At 38.6% G+C, this 23,781-nt stretch overlaps 1 protein-coding gene across 2 annotated transcripts in view; it reads right to left on the reverse strand.

The window, feature by feature from the left end:
• LOC120514561 (catenin alpha-3-like) overlaps positions 1–23,781 on the reverse strand; it is a 2,459,329-nt gene that overhangs the window by 35,683 nt on the left and 2,399,865 nt on the right. Inside the window, exon 18 of one of the 2 annotated variants that reach the window (XM_039735009.1) lies at positions 13,120–13,315. The exons of the other annotated variant lie outside the window; for it this stretch is intronic. Within the exon in view, the coding sequence (XP_039590943.1) occupies positions 13,211–13,315 (105 nt within the window). The 3' untranslated portion in view covers positions 13,120–13,210. Of the gene's footprint in view, positions 1–13,119; positions 13,316–23,781 lie in introns of those variants that run through there. 2 annotated transcript variants of the gene reach the window in all.

Consider the following 23,781-nt stretch of genomic DNA (forward strand, 5'->3'; position numbering starts at 1 on the left):
GACCATATTATTCCTCCTCCTGGCTGAAATAATTTCTCTAAAGGAAATCACAAAATTTATTTTGTTGAGCTTAACATATAGTGTTAAACTCAGCAACACAATCTCAAAAGCAGTAGTTCAACACGTTGCAAAGGACAGCGTGTCCTGGTGGGCATCCCAGTGAGAATGGGGCAAGGTTCCTTACCTGGATGAGAGGCCAGCTCTTTGGAAGGTCAAGAAGAAAGGCCAGAAGATGCCGGTTTGGAACTGGGTAAGCTGGCGTCCTGGCAAGGTTGAATCAAGGAACAATACCTGGCCAGGAGAAAAGTGTAATAGAGGGACCAAGGGAAACAGCTGGTTAGGGCTACATGCTCCCCTGATACATTAGGTGGCAGCATCCCTGGGTGGCACAATCAGTATGGACACCAACAAGGCATGCTGGGAACTGAAGTCGCATGGGGTAGCTTTGTTGTGATCCTGGGGTGTCACTAGAGGGTGCTGTGAAGATTTCTGGTTCTTACTTTCGGGGACTTCAGTTCCACCTGCAAGTGCTTCCATTGAGCTATGCCCTAGCATTAGAAGTACTCCGGAATCTAAGCTAAAGGAAGCCGCCCAATCTCATCCAGGGAATTGGAGTTAGGAGAGAAGCTGAACAACACTCACCTGACAGCAGTGGAGGAATAAGAAAGACAGAGAGAGAGAGCAGAAGAGACAAGAGCACTTGTAGTTACACAAAGTGTAAAAATCTTTTTGTAAGGTATTTAGGTTAATAAAGATGTTTTATTATACCGGTACTTTTGTAGTTTAGTAGGTTTTGGGGAATTACAACAGCCGTGACTGGCCACAACATTAAAGTAGTTTGATTACTTTTTAAAGTGATCAATAAGCTAATGCAATAAATATTTTATTGAAGTAAAAATACCAGCATCATTATTATTCCAGAAACACGGGGTGTAAGGCAAGACACACATGTACCTCAAGGCACAGTGGAGCAGAAAAGAGTTTGCCGCATGAAATCCACTAACAAACCTAAAAATGCACTGTCAATTTGACTAAACATATTAATAAAACCCAAGAAAATGATCACAGGCATCATACTTATTTTTGAATAACTATTATTTACACTGTTTAATAACTTTGGAGCAGTTTGTCAACAAAGAACTACAGAAGATTACTTGCTCATGTAAGTGCAGATTATTAAGAAACCAGATTGACATGACATGAGTGACATACTGTACGTGTGTGTAAAGTGTGTGCGTGGGTGTGTGTGTGTGTGCATGTGTGTGTACTGTATGTGTGTAGTTTCCCTAATGACTAAATAAAAAATTGTGGAAGGGATTAATCAGACATGATGGTCTCATCGAGTTGATAACATTTCTTATGTTGTTCTTATTATGGCTAATACAGGGTGAGCCAACATTATGTTAACACTAATGGATTATTTTTATCTCAACCATACCTTTCCAGGTCGATGGATAGGTCATGGTGGACCATTGCCATGGCCTCCACACTACCCTGATTTCTGGTTATGGGGTGAAGGAGCTCGTGTATAGCAGGAAAGTTCATGATATCAATTACCTGAAGAACAGAATACGGACTGTGGTATCATCTGTTTCACGCAAAATGTGTGTCCAGACTTTAAACAGTACTCTTGCTCGTTGGGTTTTGTGTGTTGTACATAATGGCGAACAGGTTGAGACATTTGTATAAGTCATCTTGGACATATGAAGTATGTTTTGTGAATAAATTGTTTCCACCATTCAAACGTTAACATAATTTTGACTCACCCAGTATATTAAATGTTCATACCAATGAAACCAATTTTACCCTGACTTTCAATATTAATTATTACATGAATACTCTTGAAAAAACAAGAAAATACCCTGCCCTGTAATTACAATATATAGAATTTGATATGCAGATATGCAGGAAAATGAATGTAATCAGAATGTATTAGTACAGGAGCATGTTCATTGACACACTAGAAACAAGACACATACACCTGGAATATTGCAGAGAGCGTTAGATCCCTGGGAATAAGTTATTTTGTAATTGCAGCATGTTACATAGATATAATAGATGTTATATAGATAAAATATAAAATGGCGATACCCTACCCTTAGTGATACGGCGGTAATTAATCACATAGGTGAAATAACTTAGCTTTGTTTAATGACGGGTTATGCTGCATAATAGACGAAGGAAACCAATGGCAAGAATACAGTTCGGGAGTGGGGCCCAATGTGTAGAGTCTGCCATTTTCGCCGTGCAGTGGAAGGATTTTCAGGTTCGGATGACGTTATCTTCCATCCGTCTGTTGGCTTCAAAGGTGTGCCGGGCAATGTTCCAAGGCTTTATACTATTTCTTCATATGGATAGATAGATAGATAGATACTTTATTAATCCCATATGCAGGCCCCCACTTAGGGTTCCCAGTTGTCAATCTGTCTTGTCTTATAATGCTTCCCTAGTAGTTAACCCCTGTGCTAAATCTGGCTCTGTGTCAACTGTGCATGCGAGTAGAAAAAAGTAGATTTATAAAATACACTTGCATTGAGCACAGTGACATATTAAACTTATACACTTATGACAACCTGGGAATACAGCACACTAGCCCCAAGGATCCCTCCTGTATGACACAGCACAACGTTTTATTTTGAGAGATTTCCCAGCACATTTGTAAAGTATCTGTTTTTCAGAAGTCATCATGTATTGTATTTCTGCTTAATTTTTACATTATCCACTTTTCCCTAGACTTTCTGACAGCCAGTTTTTAAATTAAATGAGATTTCTTTCTATTTCACTGCTTTATTGCTTTGTATATTTATATAATTTTTTTTATTATTGTTTGAGCGAAACTCACCTCAGAGAATATTCAAGCCTGCCTTATTTTTTATTTTTACAAAGATACATTTATTAAAATTCCCTGACTATACAGTAGTATGAAATAAAACAAAGCTTTTTAAAGTTGATACTGAGTTTACTTAGATATGAATTATTTTGTAATGTGATCTAATCTTGTTAACGTTTTATATTCTTGCATATCTTATTAAATTCTTTGTGACGGCTCCTTTTGTGAATGAAAATGTGTAAAATTACAAGTGAAAGATTGTTTTAATGAAAACTGTGCTATTTCATAAGAGTTAATAGGTCAGTCTCAGTGTACCTGAGATAGGACCGTGCTAGCTGTGGAACAAGACCAGACTAGGTGGTACAATACTAAGAGGAGAACAGCAGAACAAGATCAGTGCCAAGTTGAACTGATATGCAGTACCACTACTAGGGGGAACCCACAGTCTAAACACCAGACACAACTCAGCAAACCACAAGTTCAAGATAAAATAGTTATTTATTTGGTAACAGCACCTTCTCACCATAACAAATGAGTCCAGCACCATACCAAAAACCAATAAAGAAATCTCAGTCTCCATTTGTGCCTTCTCTGTGAGCATCTCCCAGCTTCATTCTGACTCTGACTCCCTGAGAAATTTGAGATGGCTCATTTTATGGCAGACCCAAGAGCATTTCCAGATCATATGGAAACTCCTTGAAAATAGGGAAGTCCTGTCTTCACTCCCCCCCCCCCCCCCCCTTTGGCACCCAAGGACTCCAACAGGATCACTGTTCCATACTACAATTCTCAGGCAACCCTGCGGGTGTCTAGATTAATGTTCAGCTGGTGGAGCGCTGCCACCTCTCATGTATGGGGACAAAATGTTCAAAATATCCATTCATCCCTCATCCATCCATTATCTGGACATCCCAACTAAGACAGAAACAAAGGACCATTCCGGCTAGGTTATGCCTCCATTCTTGTTTTCCATCCATTGCAGTGTTTCATTTGGGGCAGAACCCTATTTGGGTTGCCTGTCCAGTCTGGCACTTGCAGCAGATAGTTTTGTTGTTGTTTCATGTTTCTCCTCAGTTTGCTCGGTTGACTGTCTCATTGCCTGTTAATGGCAGTGCAATTAACTTCTCACCCTTGTTCAATTAACAGCTTGCAACTGCACAATCCTCTCGATTTAAAGGGACAGAGCACAGGGAAAAAGTATGTCCTCATGTAAACTTATTAAAAATAATTGCAATTGTTTGGCTACATCAGATCAAAATGAGTGTTGCTGTCATTATTGTAAATGTTATTCATGTCAAGCATCTGAAAAGGCCATGGAATCTGTGGAAATAATGATGATGAAAGGTAAAAGTTATCAGAATCAGATTTTGATCAGTCTCTCTGCAGCACATGGGTGGATGATTATCTACCATCAGGGTGACCTGGGTGATCACCATGGCATATGCAAGAATAAAGTAATGCAAGTGTTGCACTAAAATCACCTCTCCCCACTAAATCATCACCACCCTCCAGTGTGCATGCACGTCACCCAAGCCAAGAGGTACTATTTTATCTTTCTTAAGGAAAAGATATAAGTGCTATTCATTTAATTCTGTCTATTACGATAGTCTATTGCAATTGTAAGATCAAAGTTATTTAGATTTTGAATGTTAGTGCATTGAGCGTTAGGCAATATTATTTGACTGTTGCTGCAATAGGATGTTAAGATGTTGAGATCACCCCAGCCGAAATGATCCCTGCCCTCCCCTTAACTCCAGACTGGAACGTCAGAATCACTTCATATGCTATCACTGACTGATCTACAGATTACAGACCTACAAACACTCCTTCCTAAAAGTAGCTGTGTTTCAGCTTCAGTTATGAAATTTCAAATGTCTTGCCCATACTCAATAGCACCAGCAATTTTTGTTTCAGGGGTACTTTGCACTCTTCCATGCAATATACATACAAGGTTACTCGTACATTACAGTATATCGTCACCTTTTGATCGAATATACGAGTGACCGTTTGCTTAAACTGCTGAAGGAGACCATTCCCCGACTCATTTTATTTTTATATGTTTTAAGGTTTCTAAACTCTTTTGGGACTCCCCCAAATCGGTTGACATGCCGAAGAGCATCCTGAAGCGCGATTGCGGCGTCTGTGTCAGACAGCCTATCAGTTGCCAGGGCAACTGCAGGCTCCATGTGCTATAGCGACTCGCAACAAAAGCAAATCCAAGCCGACCGCGGTTGCGCTATAAGTGCCTGTCATTGATTGGCAATGCAAAAACTGCAGAGAAGAGTATTACTTGGCCACTAACCTGGCCACGACCCTGCCTGATTGCTGTGACTGTGTATAGGAGAGTGGCAGATCACGCTACAATAAATAACCGTGCTGTTCCTGTTTCAAGCTGAATAAAGCTGGTTTTGCTAAAATACTGAGACTCAGCCTCGTGTTTTAGGGTGCAAGATAGGAATTCACACGTCACAATGTGATATTTATAGAGTATAAATATGTGCACCCTGGACCGTGTTGGGGTCTTGATCTGATAATACTAAAACTCATTTTCTCAATTATGTAGATAATTAAAAAGAGTTGATACTTGTCAATCAATATGTACCCAGCTTTTACTAATAACCGAAGTAATCCAACAGTCACCAAAGCACATGAAATACCAAGTCAAAGGCTGAGAAATATTCATAAAGAACTTCTCATTGCAGTGCAAACTTCACAGTAGTGCACAGACGCTATATAATGCATAGTGTGAGAGATCTCATATGAAATGTATACAACACACACAAAGATACTTCCAAGACTTTTCAAAAGAATAGGGTATGGAGGAAACTAGCAACATTTTTTAACACTAGAATTACCAAAGCATACGAAAAAACGTGTAATCCCGGCCCACTTTAAATGCGTTCGCACCTCTCTGTCAGTATCTATTGTGTTGTAAATGTGTCAATCAGCAAAAGCAACAAGCAGCCTGCTATCCCCTCACCCTCTAACCCCACTAATGCAGAAAGGGCACCATATGCAACTGTGTTTGATCTTATTCAGGAAAAGATCCTAGTCGCCCCATGGTACAAAGACTTTCCGAGACTAAGGTAATAAAGCTTATGAAACTGTTTCTGCACAAAGGCAGAACCATAACAACAATTGCATGGAGCTTCCACCTGCAGCTAAAGTCACTTCAGTACACATGTACTTTGTCAGCATGCCCGTGTCGATCAAACAGAGGAAGCTCTGCAGTTTACTTGTGACTTTACACTGTAGGAAGATAAGTAAATAAATCAAGGTAAATAACATTCAATCTGACTTTTATATAAGTAACATATACATGGTTTTCATATAAAGGCCATCACAAAACATAATCACAAACAGGACTTTGCACAATACCTTGGCGAGCTCTGTAAGTCATGCTGTTTCGTTGAAGGACGCGTGTGGGGCAGACTGACTGGCAGGATGATGCCCGACCTGTTGCTGCATCCAAACAGTGCCATCTTTCGCCTTTACGCCTAGTGCAGCTGCATTGTTCCTATGTGTGAGTGGACGTTTCTTGTGGGAAGGGCTTCTGTTCTCTTCCTACAATGTAGAACCCTCATCATGATCTGAGTTCACCTCTGTTATAGCACATCTTTATTTGAAAACAGCAGTGTCAGATCGGGGTGAGCGTGAACGTGACTGAGAGTGAATAAAAAAAAAAAAAAACCACTAACCTTTACAAGCACCATACATTTACATCGGCTGTTACAGACTCAAATCAAATGTATGTTTTTATCTATAATAGTAACAATAAGAGCAGCTCAAGACTCAAAATGGATGCATCCGCGATCGAACCACAAATGTCTTAATTACAGGTCAGCAGTTCTTACCGCTGCACAACCAAAGCAGTCGTATTAGGTGCATGTCAATCTTGTACCCTAATGTGAGTTCTTTTTGTGCAATTATATTCTTGAATAAAAGTGTGCTTGTTTTGTTATACTTTTACCTTTTGTGAAAGTGTTTATTTGAAATTTGGACTTCAAGCTTCAAACATTATACACTGCATGTCTACATTTTATCAATTATTACTAAAACATGAAAAACTTTTCTGTTTTAACAATGTGTTTACATAGATTGTTGTAGACACTGAACACACATAAAATGCATGTATTCCAAATAATGATATATTATTTACCCTATACAACTCCCGGCAACTCACACGCAGGTAAACGGACTTGAGCTGAGAGAACTTTCTGCCCTCTCTGTGTTGGTGTGGGGATGGGATAGCAGGCTGCTTGTGTTGATCGACACATTTACAACACAAAAGACAGTGATGGAGAGGTGCGAAGGGATTTAAGGTGGGCCAGGATTACGAGTTTTTTTGTAGGCTTTGTTAATTCTAGTGTTAGTGAAGGTTAAAAGTTTAAATGTATGTTGATTTGTATTTTTCTGTTTCTTATATTATGCAATATTATAACATAATATCTCCATGCATCATTATACAATACATTTGATTGAATATCACACTATACTTAAGTTTGAATATAAAAATAAATTGTATTTTTGATGTTTTAATGGCATGTTTGAGCTTTTTTATGTCTGCACCAGTCAGTTCAATGCATGCAGAATTTATTTTACAGAATTACTTACCATACTAAGTCCATTAAACCTGCCAACGAGGTGGTCTAAGTTAGTACTCAGCTTTGTTAACCTTCTTTGACTCCAAGAAGCACACTGTAATTACACTTAGTCTTAGGCTTGGTCCACTGCTAGTCCATAGCTCTGAGTCTAAGTCTAAGACGGGGTGCAATCTAAGTAAAACTTAGACCTCAGCGTTAAAGTTTGCAGTGCACTATGCAATGCATATATGTCTGTGTTATATGTCATTTGATATGGGGGTTGTATTAGCCCTGTTAATGTTTGTGACACACCATCTATTGGTATGACAAATGCAATGCATTTGATTACTAAAAATGTCTGTGAAGTGCCATCTTTTGGAAAAGCAGAGACATAGCAACTAGATGGACACACAGACTGACAAAGGGACATGTATCCTTTTACTAAGGTGGATGGGATTATAGAATATTTCACAGCACATGGGTACAGTATGTTTAGTGTCATGGTGACATGAATTTTAATCCAAGATCATCTTGAAGAATTGCTGCCAGGTCATTTACCTATTGCTAATGAATCTTTCTGTGATCCTCAAAAGAATGCTTTCCTTTTGCCTCACATCAATTGCCATTGTAAAAATCTACTGATATTTACAGTCTTGAAAAGGGTAAGCAGGTTCCATAGAGTTGTATGACCCTTTGTTTCAGATATTCTGCAAATATGAAGAAAAAAAAAAGCCCAATAAGTAACTGAGCAAATCTGAATCCAGTAAGCTGTGCCAAAATTAAAGTCCCAGATGGAATATAATGGTGTGAGCAACTTGTATGGTTAACAAGTGAAGATCACCGAAAATGAGGCGTTCAAGTAATCTGAAGAGGCACACTGCCAAATGAAGAAGGTCTAAGGAAGCAGCAATGATTGCACTGGTGTAATGACAGCTGGAGGATTTTCAAACATCACCTATTTATATGCAAAGCAGGGAATGGTCGAGTAGTCAGTGGTTTGTGAAGTGTTTTAATTACTTGTTGGAAACTGCGCTATTATGTTATGTAATGAAACCTGTTATACATACCAGAGCAGCACATACTTGAAGATGATACCTTGTCTTTATATTTAGAAATGTGGCAGCAACAAGCAATCCAGGGTTTATGGTCAAGTGAGAAAAAGGATATTGTGTTTTGGCATATTATTGTTATGTGTGTCAGCATTTCTGTTTTATGAAAATACAGGCAGTCCCTGGGTTACGTATGAGATAGGGACTGTAGGTTTGTACTTAAGTTGAATTTGTATGTAAGTCGGAACAGGTACATTATTTTAATAAATGCAGTTGTTGACCGACTGTACCCAAGTGCTCTGCCAATAAATGATGGAGTTTCACCCCCTCTGACCTTTTTATTATTTCTACTTTATTTTCAATGGTGATGTTTTTTCTCTTCTTTACTGTATCACCAGCACTTGCATCAGATTTGTGTTTCAGAGACATTGTTGAAGGGTGAAGACAAAAGGTTAAGATGAGCTCTTCTGCACAGCACTGTGCACGCTATCACAGCAGGAAGGCACCCATCATCAACACTTCTGATGTATTGACAAGAGACAACTTCTTGCTATGTACGTAACAGTACAAGCAGGCTTGCTATCGATGGGCGGTTCATCACCAGCCCACCTCACAGTCACCTCCACTACAGTATGTTGCCTGCAGCGTCCGCCCACTGAAAACAAATATGGTGCGGCCAAAGGCGGGTACTGAATTGCCCAAATTTAATAGGCAGCCATCCTATACACACTACAATGCTACCCCCCACCGCCCCGTGTTGCATCCTCAACAAGCCGGATCATCCTTGGGGAAGTGTGCCACTTGGCCATAGTGCCATAACACTTTACTGATGCCTTATAAGTGTTATGAAGGCGTTGTTACACAACAGTAAATGAGTAATAGATGCATTTTTTTAGTACCTAAACTAAACTAATGTAAGGAATTATTAAGGAAAAGATGGAGCAACACATGGCATGAAGAGGAGTTTTACTATACAGTGAGCATGGGTTGAGAAGAGGGAGGTCATGTTTTAAAGTATCTATCTATCTATCTATCTATCTATCTATCTATCTATCTATCTATCTATCTATCTATCTATCTATCTATCTATCTATCTATCTACTAACATGCTGGAATTCTATTAGGAATCCTAATAAAAGAATATGATCAAAGTAGAGCACATGATATTACGCGTATTTATATTGACTTTCAGAAAGCATTTGATAAGGTGCCATATGAGAGGTTGGGCATCAAATTAAATGAAGTGGAAGTTCAGGGTGATGTTTTAGATGGGTGCAAAATTGGCTCAGACACAAGAAGCAGAGGGTGATGGTGCGAGGAACCTCATCAGAATTGGCCGATGGTAATAAGTGGTGTTCCACAGGGGTCAGTGCTTGGGCTGCTGCTATTTTCAATATATATATATAAGTGATTTGGATAGGAATACCGTATAAATAACATGCTGGTTAAATTTGCAGATGATACCAAGAGAGGTGGATTGGCAGATAATCTGGAATCTATTTAATTATCCCAGAGAGACATGGACAGCATACAGGACTGTACAGATTTGTGGCAGATGAAATTTAATGACAGTAAATATATAGTATTTTATGTGGGATGTAAAAATGTTAGGTTTAAAAACACAATAGGAGGTCTGAAAACCAAAAGTACACATAGTGGGCTCGACACTATCAATTGCTAATGTTCAGAAGCAATTAAGAAGGCTAACAGAATGTCAGGTTATATATCACCCTGATGTGTACAGTACAAGTCCAAAATGTACTACGAAATATATTATGTAGAACACTACATGCTTGCACGATGCAACACACTTTCTGTGGATTATAGAGCAGCACTCCACAAGTCTTATCCAGGCAGCGCCAACAGCCCTTAAGCTGTCCTATAGTACATTCTACCACCGCCAAAGCCTGAGAGTGGAGGTCATTATAACGTCCCTCTTGTTCAGTCAGTGGGTTGGCGAGCGGGGTGAGAAGCCACGTCTTCAGCAGGTACCTACTGTCACCTAAGTAATTGTGTTATATGGTTACATTGTACAGAAAACGTACGACTGTCACCATAAAGATAAATGTCTTATCTTACTGAGAAGCCAGCCATCACGCACAGCACCATTTTCAAGTTTATTCCCCACACTATTTCTCAGGATGAATGAATCATGAGCTGAGCCAGGCCATCTTGAAACAACATTAGTGAGGTGCATTTTTGCATCACTGATGATTTGCACATAGAGTTAAATTTTGAGAAGGTGCCTTTATAGCAATGTGTGTGCAGTCAACCACTCCGATTACATTGGGAAAACCGGATATTGCTGCAAACTGCACTTTGATGTTTGCCTGTTCAACCACAGTGTATGGAAATCTTATATATCTGCTTTTCAAGTTGATAATACCATCCCATACAGTTGGCATGGTACGACTCAGTGATGACTGAGAAATACAGGATCGGTCAGCCAGTTCATGCTGAAAAGCTCCTGTGGTTAAAAACCCGCTAGTGGACAGAACTTGCAAAAGAGCAGGTAGAGCACAATTCCTCAAATTCTGCCTCTGTAAATCTGGCATCAGTTCAGCACACAGTGACAAGAGGATCACTCTTGGAAAGCTAAACCGAAGCCAGTCATCATCATGTGCCAAGAAATCGGTATGATCTCTGAATACGCGTTCTCTTCTGAACCTTCCATTTGCAATGTCCTCTAACAATGCTAAAGCAGCCATGGCAGTGGAATAGTTTGGCCATTCTGTGCACCATTATATTGTTACAGGTTGATTACAATCAGGTGCCTTAAGTTTATAAACGATATGAGGTTAATTTCAGTGTATTTGATAAAGCCGTGGATGTGAATGTAACCACACTGGAACAAAAGCACTGCTTTGACGCTGGGTGTCGCCAGTTTGCAAAACCGAGCAGAGAACTTGCGTATGGCAGGGGTTGAGCTAGCATGAAAATGTGCGTGGCTTTATGGCGAGTTTAGTTTTTATATATCATTATGTACATTATACGATTTCAGTGTGGAAATGGGCGTGCACAACATTTTTGTGCGTACTCACTGTTTATATATGAGGCCCCTGGACATTGACACAAATCAATGAATATACACAGGCCGGGTCTGCAATAGAATTAAAATATTGCAGTACTTTATTATATTCCATTCTCTGTGCCCCAGTAAATAAAAATTTAAGTCAGTGGGTCACTGGTGTCCTATACTGTTTGACACTAGAAAAAAACTAATTCTCACTTAGAGGATTTGTTCAAAACTTGTTTAAAATATGGCAGGATCTAATCAATAACATTTCAGTATAAGCTTCTATATCGGGAAAAAAATTACTCTTCCTTCCTTTTCACTTCAAAGATTCTTATTTTTGGCTGGCTCTCCTTTCTTTCTTTCTTTCTTTCTTTCTTTTGGGTGGGGGCTGAATTTTGGTTTTGTTAAGGTTGATTTGATTTTATGGATTGTTATGTGCTTTTAATTGAAATTAATAAAAAAAAAATAAAAAAGAGGTGACATGATTGAAGTGTTTAAAATTCTGGAGGGAATTAGTATAGTGGATGGAGACTGCGACTTTAAAATAGTTCATCAAGAACACGGGAACACAGTTGGAAACTTGTTAAGGGTACATTTTGCACAAATATTAGGAAGTTTTTCTTTACAAAGAGAACCATAGACACTTGGAATAAGTTACTAAGTAGTGTGGTAGACAGTAAGACTTTATGGACTTTCAAAACTAGACCTGAAATTATTTTTAGGAGAACTAGGTAGATAGGACTGACAAGCTTTTTTCCACTGAATGGCCTGTTCTCTTCTAGAATGTTTTAATCTTCTAAAACGTTACTGATGTTTCTAATTCAATTTTAATATTTCTTTTGTCAATTGTACTTTGAGCTACACTGCTGTATGAAAATGTGCTACTGTATATAAATAAATATTGTAGTTGGCACACTGTCTAATGTGATACTGTACAGCAGCTCCAGTAATTTGTATAACCTATGTCAAAAATAGCCACCATTCTCAGCTACTATATGTCTTACAAAATAAAGCATGAGTTGTAGTATACTTTAATGCTCTGAAGAAAGTGCCTTTGTAAAACTGTCAGATGAAATTTTATGGAATAAAATGCTCTGAGAAAAAACAAAATATAATCAATGTCTAATTTACATTTTAAATATTTTTTCCTGCTTGCAGTTTGTATAAAGGCACCTAATGGACTCTCTCACAAAGAGAAAAAACATTCTCTGGTCTGATATAAACAATGCATGCAAATTAGCCAGAAACCACCCTTCATCACATAAACAGAGTTGTGTTAGGACTTTGTTCAAAAGGATTAACACCCATGTAACACAATGGACACAAAAAAGGATGAAAGAGATTATCTTTTCCATCTCTTCACATCAAACAGCTACCCCCAAGACACACACACACACATATATATATATATATATATATATATATATATATATATATATATATATATATATATATATATGCATGAGTCCCTGTCTTGTACCCCAAAACACGAGACTGAGTCTCAGTACTTCAGCAAAACCAGCTTTATTCAACTTGAAACAGGAACAGCATGGTTATTTATTGCAGTGGAAGCTACCACTTTCCTATACACAGACACAGCAAAACAAGCAGGGCAGGGTCAGTGCCAGGTCATTGGCCAAGTTATACTATGTCCTTCCTTTATGATGTCTCTTGCATCACCCATCGGCACGTATAGCGTGATCTTGATCGACTCGTAGTTGTTTCCGCGGTGCTATGCTGCTCCACTGTGAACCTGTGGTTGCTTCGGCATTAGACAAGCAGTCCTCCACAGACGCGGCAGTTGCGCTTCGCGTGTTGTCCCATTGGGGGGAGGATCCTAAAAGAGTTCATAAACCTCACAATATATACTCAGAATTTGTCTAATTATGATCAAGTAATATATTCCTGAAATGAAAATGCAAGTGTACCACCTGGTACTGATCAAGTCATGACATCAGACATGTAACAATTTTACAGTACAATTGTGTAAAAGTTCTGTGCATGGGTTGCTACAATTCTGTGATGCCATGCTATCCTCACAAAGCATCATGGGGCACTGGGAAAAAAAAATTCTCCAAGCCGACTGCAAGGCAAATTTCTAGGAAAATATTTGGGAAACCAGGTTACCAGTGAATACAACATATTCACTATGAAAAATGCTTTGGCAAATTTCAACACTAATTATAACTAAATAATCAAATTAAAAAATTATTTCAAGAATGGTTAAAAATTATAAACAAAGTACATTATTCCAAACATTGTGTTCACAATAATCCTCATGCACTTTTACGCGTCCATAACTGTTAATCAAAATACAGACACATTTCTCTATTGAGTTAAGAGTACCAGTTAACATACACTGTTAACATTTTTTAAAATTATTCTTTCTTTCTTTCTATTAGTAAATGTATTCATTTCTAAACCACTGTGCAAAATATTTTCCTCATACTCAACAAATTAGATTAAATTTAAAATAAAAGTAAGAATTTTCTGTTATGAACTTAAATCATAAACAGGAATTAAGAATGCATAAATGTGCATGACTTGTTGTAGTCATGATGACATTAAATATTTGTAACATGACATGGCATAACATTCTTATTCCTACTTAGACCGATTCAGTGTTGGATGATTCTATTTCTTTTTATTTATCATCTAAATTGAACTGAAAACAAAAGAAAAAGAAGTCAACACCCAAAATAACACAGCTTAATCACATCTGAATTGATCAAACAGTACAGGACAGGACAAGACAGCAATTATTAATCACTAGAAAAATTGGATTTTGCTCTATTCTGGAGAAGCTAAATGATCTATAAAATGCTGATGCTCTCTCCCAGCTTTAGTTCCATCCATAGAAGCCTGTCTCTTTTGCTGACAACTTTGATTTGTATTTCAAAATCCCACATGATACTATGGACAAGCCCCTCTAGCAGCAAAAGTCATGAAGACACGGAGGGGAGTAGAAACTTATGAGGATAAATTTATTGAATCCTACTGAATTCTCTTTTGTAGAGAAATAGAGAAACAGATTGCTAGGACAATTTATTTCCCCTTGTGACTAGCCCATCTGTGACTCTTATAGTCATTAAAGTGATTATTTTCCTTACATCTCTGCTTGATTTTTTTTTAACATAACTTAGAAGCTAAGACATTTTTCCATTTGATGTTTAGGTGTATGGTGTTTAAATATTCCATGTTTTCATCAAGTTCAAACAAACTTTTAACTAAAGATACGAGAAGCTATGATTGTGGTCTTTACTCTAATTTTTCTTAAAACACCTGGGAGATAAAAAAATGTTTCAAAAGCATGGGGCTTTACACAAGGGTGGTCATTGTTATTTTTAAGGAATTCATATCCCTACATATGTAGAGATGCTGAGCAGAGCAGTCCTTGCTACTCATTATATTGGCCCCATGGCACAAAAAAGAACTCCCCATGACTTTGTGAGGAAGATGATTGTTAGAATATGTTTAGAAGGAGTTTCAGTAAGAATGACCAGTTATCTTGCTGGTGTTTCACAAGGTATGATAGATAAAAAATATTTGGAGGAAAAGACTAATCTAGGGATATCTCTGGATGAAAGTAATCTGGTGTTACACACATACGCTTAAGGGGCAGCCAAAGGGCCCAAATGAGCATGAAAGAACAAAAGATGGAGGACTGGGACAATGTACTAATGTCTTTTCACTTTCCTCAACAAAAAAACAGAGTAGCAGTAAACTAATTTTACCAAAATCTCACACAATAACACAATTTTCGGCTCCCCATGAAGACTTCACTTCCGGATCCTTTTACAAAGAACGTCACTTCTGATCCCTGGTTGATGACTTCACTTCCTGTCCCATGCCGATGACTTCACTTCTGGCTTCCCTTGATGACGTGCCTTCCGGCTCTTGATGATGACGTAATTTCTGTTCCTCACTACCAACATCACTTCCTATCAATTAATTTCTGTTTCATGTCTATCATTTCTTCCCATCTGTACATTAAAGAGCTGCGAAGTGCTACCTCTATGTCAAATGTATAAATTGGCATCCTTGACCAAAGTATCAGTCCTTCAAGGTTACTCAAGTCCGACAATATTATACCGCAAATTCCCCCAACTCTTGATCTTTTTGTTGCTGTGTTTTATTTATTCACACCGGTCAGACATTTTTCACCCATTTTCACCACAAGCAGATAGATAGATAGATAGATGGGAGTAATAAAGTATCTATCTATCTAAGGAGACATTCACATACTCCAGCAGCAGCATACTGATATAAAAGAATACTGCTCAAAAACAATATTAAATTAAAGAGTGATAAAAGTGCAGAAAAAACAGAAAATAACTTTGTATAATGTTAACATTCCCCCAAGGGGGGAATTGAAGAATCGCATAGTGTGGGGGAGGAATGATCTCCTCAGTCTGTCAGTGGAGCAGGACGGTGACAGCAGTCTGTCGGTGAAGCTACTCCTCTGTCTGGAGATGATCCTGTATAGTGGATGCAGTGGATTCTCCATGATTGACAGGAGTCTACTCAGCACCCGTCGCTCTGCCACGGATGTTAAACTGTCCAGCTCCATACCTACAATAGATCCTGCCTTCCTCACCAGTTTGTCCAGGCGTGAGGCGTCCTTCTTCTTTATGCTGCCTCCCCAGCACACCAAAGCATAGAAGAGGGCGCTTGCCACAACCGTCTTATAGAACATCTGCAGCATCTTATTGCAGATGTTGAAGGACGCCAGTCTTCTAAGGAAGTATAGACAGCTCTGTCCTCTCTTGCACAGAGCATCAATACTGGCAGTCCATTTATAATTTATAATTAGAAAACACTATGTGAAAATTTTTGTGGAAGTGCCTTTTAGGCTTCCTCTGTAGTACATAAAATTAAGAAAGAAATGCATGTGCTTTCTAACACCAAAGACAACAATTGATTGGAAAGCTCAAGGATGGAGACGGCAGAATTGAGGTCAAATGAGTGTAAATCAAAAAGTATAGACAATTTGAAGAACACATCGTAACTGCAATGGATAGAAGATGACGCAATACAAACATACTTGTGATCATTTATGGGTAGCTTGAACATATGCAGTGTGGTGCTCTGTCATTAATTTAGTTGAAGCCAGGTTGAAATGAACATGGATGCACTGTGGCAGGATTGTACCTTTGTTGAACAACATGTTGTAGTGAGCAGAGGGAGTGAAACCTGCTGAAATTTACTGAAGGATGTTGGCTTGTGCACAGCAGTAAGATGCCCATGGATTCCCATCTTGCACATAGCTGATATCTGAATATTCAGTAACAGCAGACAACATAATCCGTTGCCCTGTTGATGTGGGCTTGAGTGCGCAACCTTGATGGTCAACAAGATTGAGCTTTGTCAGTTACATTTGTTCTTCCCACTTCAAATTTCTACACATTCATACATTTTTTGTTGATCCATGGTGTTTTTACTTCTATACTGAGTCAGCAGCCTTTGGTGAATTTCAGCAAGTTTCACTCCCTCTGTCCAAAGAAATCTCATAATGGCACAATGGTGCAGTCCCACAGAGGAGGGTACATGTTAATTTAACCTTGGCTTCAACGCTATGCTGTGTGTGTCTGAACTACACATAAGCAATTGCTTCTGCTTCTATCCATTGTAGTTACCATGTAATTTTCAAATTACCTTTAATTTTACTTCGCATATGGTGAGAGTCATGACCCAAAAATGGAGCATTAAAATCTAACACAGAATCAGAATCATGGTCAAAAAAATAAAGATGTATTTATTTGTATCTATTTTCGTTGGCCCTAACTAACTCAGAATATACCTTTTTATTTTAAACTAGGGGGCTCTGTCCCCTGCTCGCTTCACTCGCCAACTCCCATGCAGGCGCTACATGCTAGCCATTTCAAGGTTCTGCCGCTTGCGTATGGGGAAGCGGATGTACAATTTAGCACATTTTTATTTTTATGATAATTGTTACATTTGCTTAATAGACCTAACTATTTTACATTACAGCAAGTAATCAAGCAAAGTAAAAATCAGTAAAACATAGATAGATAGATAGATAGATACTTTATTAATCCCAAGGGGAAATTCACATAATCCAGCAGCAGTATACTGATACAAAGAAACAATATTAAATTAAATAGTAATAAAAATGAAAAAAAATTAAAACATAATAAACTGAAAGAAAATTATGTTTCATGTTGCGTTAGTTATTCGTTGCATTATTCATTTTCGTTCTGTTTAGCTTTGAAATTAACACGCAAATACTTTTAAAACTTACACTTTTACTGTAAAACTTCAGTAAAAACAATATTTGGAATTAACATTTTGTCAATATTTCTTTGAATTTTGATTCTGTGTTTGGAGTTACACCGTGACAATGCTACGTATAACTGCTTGTGAGTGAATATCATTTCTTTCTCTCAAATAAATAAACCGACTTTTTCAAATGTTTGTCCCTGTGATTTGTTAATTGGCATAGCAAAAGCTATTCTAATGGGAAACTGTAAACGTTTTAATATAAATGGCATATCAAGATCTCCTTTGGTGTCTAATATTTTCTGCAGAAGATGTACTACATTACCTTTCTTGTTGCCTGTTAAAATTTTACATGTCAGAATTGTTCGACCAATTTTGAATACAACTAATCTTGTCTTATTATATTGCCCTCACTCATACATAAATTACACAATACCATGATACATCCTTCTTTCAACAGTAATTTGGCTGGTGGAAGACTGGACCGTGTTAACGGTTGTAGATATTCTATGGGATATTGTAAGCTGATGTTTTCATCGATTACCACCAACTGTTACACCATAGTCTATTGATAAGCATTTAACCAATTTGCCTGTGTGAGCAATCGACAATTTTCGCATAAATTTGTTTGACTTAATCGTTTCTCTGTGCTAGGATTGCCCACGTACTCATTTCTTCTGTTGATAACCCTTCGGGAAGAAAATTTTCATTAAGATTTGGAGATAATAAGTCTTATTTTATTGGGAACTTAAAATGAGGAAAACGTAAAAATGTGTAAGAGCTGAGAGCACAGGAACTGTGTCAGACAAAAGCATTCAGATGAATGAGAGGTGAGAGGACTGTGGGATGGGTCATTAACCTGAAATGGTTGAAAGTAGGGTGGGACTTGAAAAAATCTCTTGGCAATAGTCTTATTTCACGGGTCTTGAAAAAATCTCCTGGAAGTAGTCTTGTCTCATCTCGTCTCAAGATTTTTTTTTATAACAGAGAGAATTAAACCCAACACAATATTTTGTGTGGTGCCCCTTTGTCATTAAATAGATGTCACATGATAATGTCATTTCCATAAACAACTTGGCTGCAGCCAACAAAAAAAGCACAAAATGGTGGTAACCCACAGAAAAATAGTATTTCAAAAAGGGCTGTCATGAGCTTACTAACATAAATATTATAAACGTTGTCCATACCAAATATAAGTACATAAAAGGTACTTATGGATGATCCTGGAGTGTTGGTTGAGGGAGTGTTTAGCACCACCACTATTTAAATGATGAATGAGGAATATTCTTATGAAAGAAGAGTGCCGTATCTCTCCAGTAGTAGTCACATAGTTTTGTTTTGTGTTTTTTGTGATCAGATTTCTAACATAACATTTAATAACCAGCACAACATTGCTCATTACAATCAAATTCTAAATAAACACCACTGGTGATCCACCTATCCTACCCCATATTAAGAAATAACAGAAATATGGAAAGACCCAAGACAACTACAGAAGGGTGTCATGAAAATCACACAGCCAGAAACTAAAAGGCTAAGGAGAAAGATCACAGACACCAACCACCCAGCTTTTTACCATCCAAGCAGTCGAAGGCCACTTCATCTTATTATTGCAACTGATGACCTGTTTATTTGCAATGCAGAATTTTCATAAAAGACCAATTTATAGAAAAACACTTTTCACAAATTTATGGGAAAAGAGTCAGAGAAAAGTCCATTCCCAGCTTGGCAGCAATAGAGCACAAAGAGAAGAGAATCTGCTGTATAAGGGCAAGACAGATGTAAGAGGTTGAGGAGAAAAATAATCAGGCGAGAGAGAGGACTATAAAACGAAAAAACTGAGGAAAGCTAGTCAGAGATGAAAGACCAAAAATAAAAGATTGGAGAATAGTTTGAACACATGTGGAGGAAACTACTGAGGGTGTAGGGGTCCCACAATGCGTATGTATTATGAGATATGTATTTAAGTGAATTTAACAATTTGAAATTGAATATGTAGGGTTATTCGAAGGAAAATCTTTGTAAAACAGTATATCAGAACACAGTGATGATGGGGAGACTTCAATAGTATTGATTAGCAAAATTCTCCAAAACATTTTTTGTGGCAAGTATGCTGTGTTTGCCCCTGATCTTATACACTAATTATTTCCCAGGATATTTGTGTTGCTGTTGGCTTAGGCAAACATTTTTTTCTAAGTGCCCCATGATGTTTTGTGAGATCTTTCATGCATGCTAACTGTAATGCCGGGCAGACACAGTGAAGATTTTTTAGAAATCATGGAAAAGCAACTACTCACATTGCACGACAGAGTTGGCAATCGTACATGTGTGTACAAACTGTGCTAGTACAGTGCCTCGCAGCTCTGATTACATATATGGCCACAATAATTGGTCCAGCATAGCTGGCAGAATTTTTCCATAGCCCTCAGGGACACTTACACAACCATTGCACCATTATAATCCACTCAAAACTAGTTCCGTTCCTCCTTCCCCATTGACTTTAATGTACTTTGAGTTTTTCGAATATCTCAATCATTTCTGTGATTTCAATGGACTCAATGAAAACTGCGCAATGTTCGCTTATCACTAGTCTTCAGTTTATCATAAAGGTAAAGACCTGTAGACTGCTTTCTGCAAAGACCCTTACAGCGAGGCACATAGCTTCATCCAGACAGACAATTACAAAAAGAAGTTGTGATGAAGGAGAAGATAGCGAATCACCAAATGTCTTAAGAACTGACCTCAGATGAATGTAAAAGAAAAAAGAAGTAGGAGGAACAGCAACCAAGACCTTAGTGGCCTACAAAGTTCTGGGTCTTGAGCCATCAAAAATATCTCACAGAGTGCTGATACTCTAATAAACCCAAGGTGAAAATGAAGACCTGGCATCCATCAAATTCCTTTTGAAAGATCGGAATGTGGCAGACTGTGCAGAAGCCCAAGTGTCTCACAACTGAGCATCTAATCGCAAGAGTACAAGAAATGAGATGACCGCAGTTAGGAAGGTGTCACTTCAATGTTAGTGATGTGAAGGAAAGAACAAAGAGGGAGTGTACGGTGTCCATTTTAGGACATCCTTCTCTCTCAGAGAAAACTCCATCATTCCTATTACCTTCAACAAAATATTCCTCCTCCCTGCGAGGAATCCCCCGTCACCCCTCCTCCCTCCTTCCACCACCTTCCGCTCTCAGTTCTCCGATGTCCGTTGTTCGTCATCCACCCTCCTATCTCCGTCATCCGCCTTCAGCTCTCCGTCAACCCCCACAACACACCCGCGTAATACTCCAGCTCCACCTTCTTCACAAGTTCGTTCGCCGAATTATTTGTCAGTTATATTTACAGTAAGAATTTACAGCACGACTCAAACACGGGAACGAAGGTAAATGATGTTGTTTAGTGACTTTTAATACTGTGTAAGCATACATATTAACACGTGCGCATTAAAACGTGTGCATTTACAAGGTGATTTCCCAAGCTTAAAAGCTCACGTTTTATTAAAAAGTTAAACGCACACTTTTTTCATTCTGAAGGGCACAAACCACGTCGGATTTCAGCCTTTAATGCGCGAAAATTTCGGTACAAGACATAAATAAGCGCAACATATTATTAGTTGTATTGTATACTTACAATACATATAGAAACGTGTTAATCTTTAACTAATAGTATGGGATGGTGTTTTTTGACTCAGCTACAGATGCCGATGGAGACCAGAACTGCTTTGGAAAAATCTGAACGCCTTAAGGCCGATCTGGAAGAAGGTATAGCGCAGCGCCTTGATTTAAACGATTCCATGTCTTGGTGGGTTTGCGTTGCTTGTTGTCAATATCTTTATACCTGTTTTTAAGGCTTATTGACTGAAAGCGGCTTTCATGAAACTTCCAACCATCCATTATCCAACCCGCTATATCCTAAATACAGGAGCCAATCCCAGCCAACACAGGGCACAGGGCGCAAGGCAGGAAAAAAAAAACCCCGCGCAAGGTGCCAGCCCACCGCAGAGCACTACACCCACACACCAGGGACAATTTAGAATCGCCAATGCACCTAACCTGTATGTCTTTGGACTGTGCGAGGAAACCGGAGTACCCGGAGGAAACCCACGCAGACACAGAGAGAAAATGCAAACTCCACGCAGGGAAGCGAACCCGGGTCTCCTAACTGGCACCTTTCACTGCGCCACCGTGCCACCCCCCATTCAAACTTAAAAGGTTTAAATAAAACAAATATATACAGTACCTTTATTTTTACTTCCTTGACTTGTGGAGGGTGTATCCTGTAGCAAAGCCCTAACTTTTTTCATGAAAGCCCCTTTCAGTCAATAAGCCTTAAAAACAGGTGTAAAGATATTGACAACAAGCTATGCAAACCCACCAAGAGATGGAGTCATTTAAATCAAGGCGCTGCGCTACCTTCTTCCAGATCGGCCTTAAGGCGTTCGTATTTTTCCAAAGCAGTTCTGGCCTCCATCGGCATCTGTAGCTGAGTCGAAAAACACCATCCCATACTATTAGTTAACGATTAACACATTTCTACATGTATTGTAAGTATACAATACAACTAATAATATGTTGCGCTTATTTATGTCTTCTACCGAAATTTTCGCGCATTTAACGGCTAAAATCCGATGTGGTTTCTGCCTTTCAGAATGAAAAAAGTTTGCGTTTAACTTTTTAATAAAAGATGCGCTTTTAAGTCTGGGAAATCACCACGTAAATGCACACGTTTTAATGCACACGTGTTAATATGTATGCTTACACAGTATTAAAAGACACTCAACAACATCATTTACCTTTGTTCCGACATTTGAGTCGTGCTGTAAATTCTTACTGTAAATATAATTGACAAATGATTCTGTAAATGAACTTGTGAAGAAGGTGGAGCTGGAGTATTATGTCACTTCATTAACGAAAATGCCGTGATGTGCGGGGGGCGGGGGGAGTGTGGGGGTTGACGGAGAGCTGAAGGTGGATGACGGAGATAGGAGGGTGGATGACGGAAAACTGACATCGGAGAACTGAGAGCAGATGGAGGTGGAAGGAGGGAGGAGGGGTGACGGGGGATTCCTCGCAGGGAGGAGGAATATTTTGTCGGAGGTAGTAGGAATGATGGAGTTTTCTCGGAGGGAGGAGGATGTCCTAAAATGGACACTGTAGGAGTGGATGGAAATCAAAGGAAGTTAAATGGTAAGTTAGGATAGGTTAATCCAAATCCAGAATCGAAGAGGTTGGGAGCATGTGCTGATAACGGCGCATTGCCGCACCCAGCATATGACAAACCACCTGGATTGGGATCCAAGTGCAGCTGTGCAACAGGTGACACCTCAGCACAACACTGAACAGTGTACATCAAATGGTAAAATTCCAGTCTTGTTCCAACTGGTATTGCCTTATTGAGAATGTCAAATAGAGGGCTGCAGGAGGTGATATAGGGAGTATAGAGCTAACAATTTTAAAAGATAAATGATATTCATAGCCAATCAAAATTTGAAATAAAGGGGACGAGATGAACAAAGGGAGAGTAATTACTTAATGCCCTATGGAATTAGCTGGATACAGCAATGCCCTGAACTAAGCTATAAACATCTAGGCCAAGCACCTAAATGAACTTGACAAAGGACAGAGGGAGGGAGGCACGACTGTTGACAAAGTCATTTTAAGTAGAAATGGGAGGATTTGCAGGCAATTAATTTTATACATGGCATCATCATGAGAATTTTTTGTAGGGATCAAATATATGAAGCTCAGTTTGTAATAGACAGCAACAGGTGACTCAAGAGAAATATTCAAAGTAAAAGAAACAAATATAACTTTTTCAATCTTTGGAAAAGTTTGGATAAGAAGGGTTATAAAAATAACAAGAGTGAGACGGAGAAACTGTAGGATAAACTAGAAGAGGTTTCAGAACTGAGCAGCTCTAAGACAGAACAAATCAGCTACCAATTTAACAGGGAAAACAAACTCAAAGTCAGCAACAAAAGAAGATCAAAACAAAAAAGCGTTCTGAGAAGAGAAATTCTCTCTCACTGGAAAATAGTTTCCACTCAACAAATAAAGTTCAAACAAT

The sequence above is a fragment of the Polypterus senegalus genome, chromosome 1 (genome assembly GCF_016835505.1).
Source record: "Polypterus senegalus isolate Bchr_013 chromosome 1, ASM1683550v1, whole genome shotgun sequence".
NCBI lineage: Eukaryota > Metazoa > Chordata > Cladistia > Polypteriformes > Polypteridae > Polypterus > Polypterus senegalus.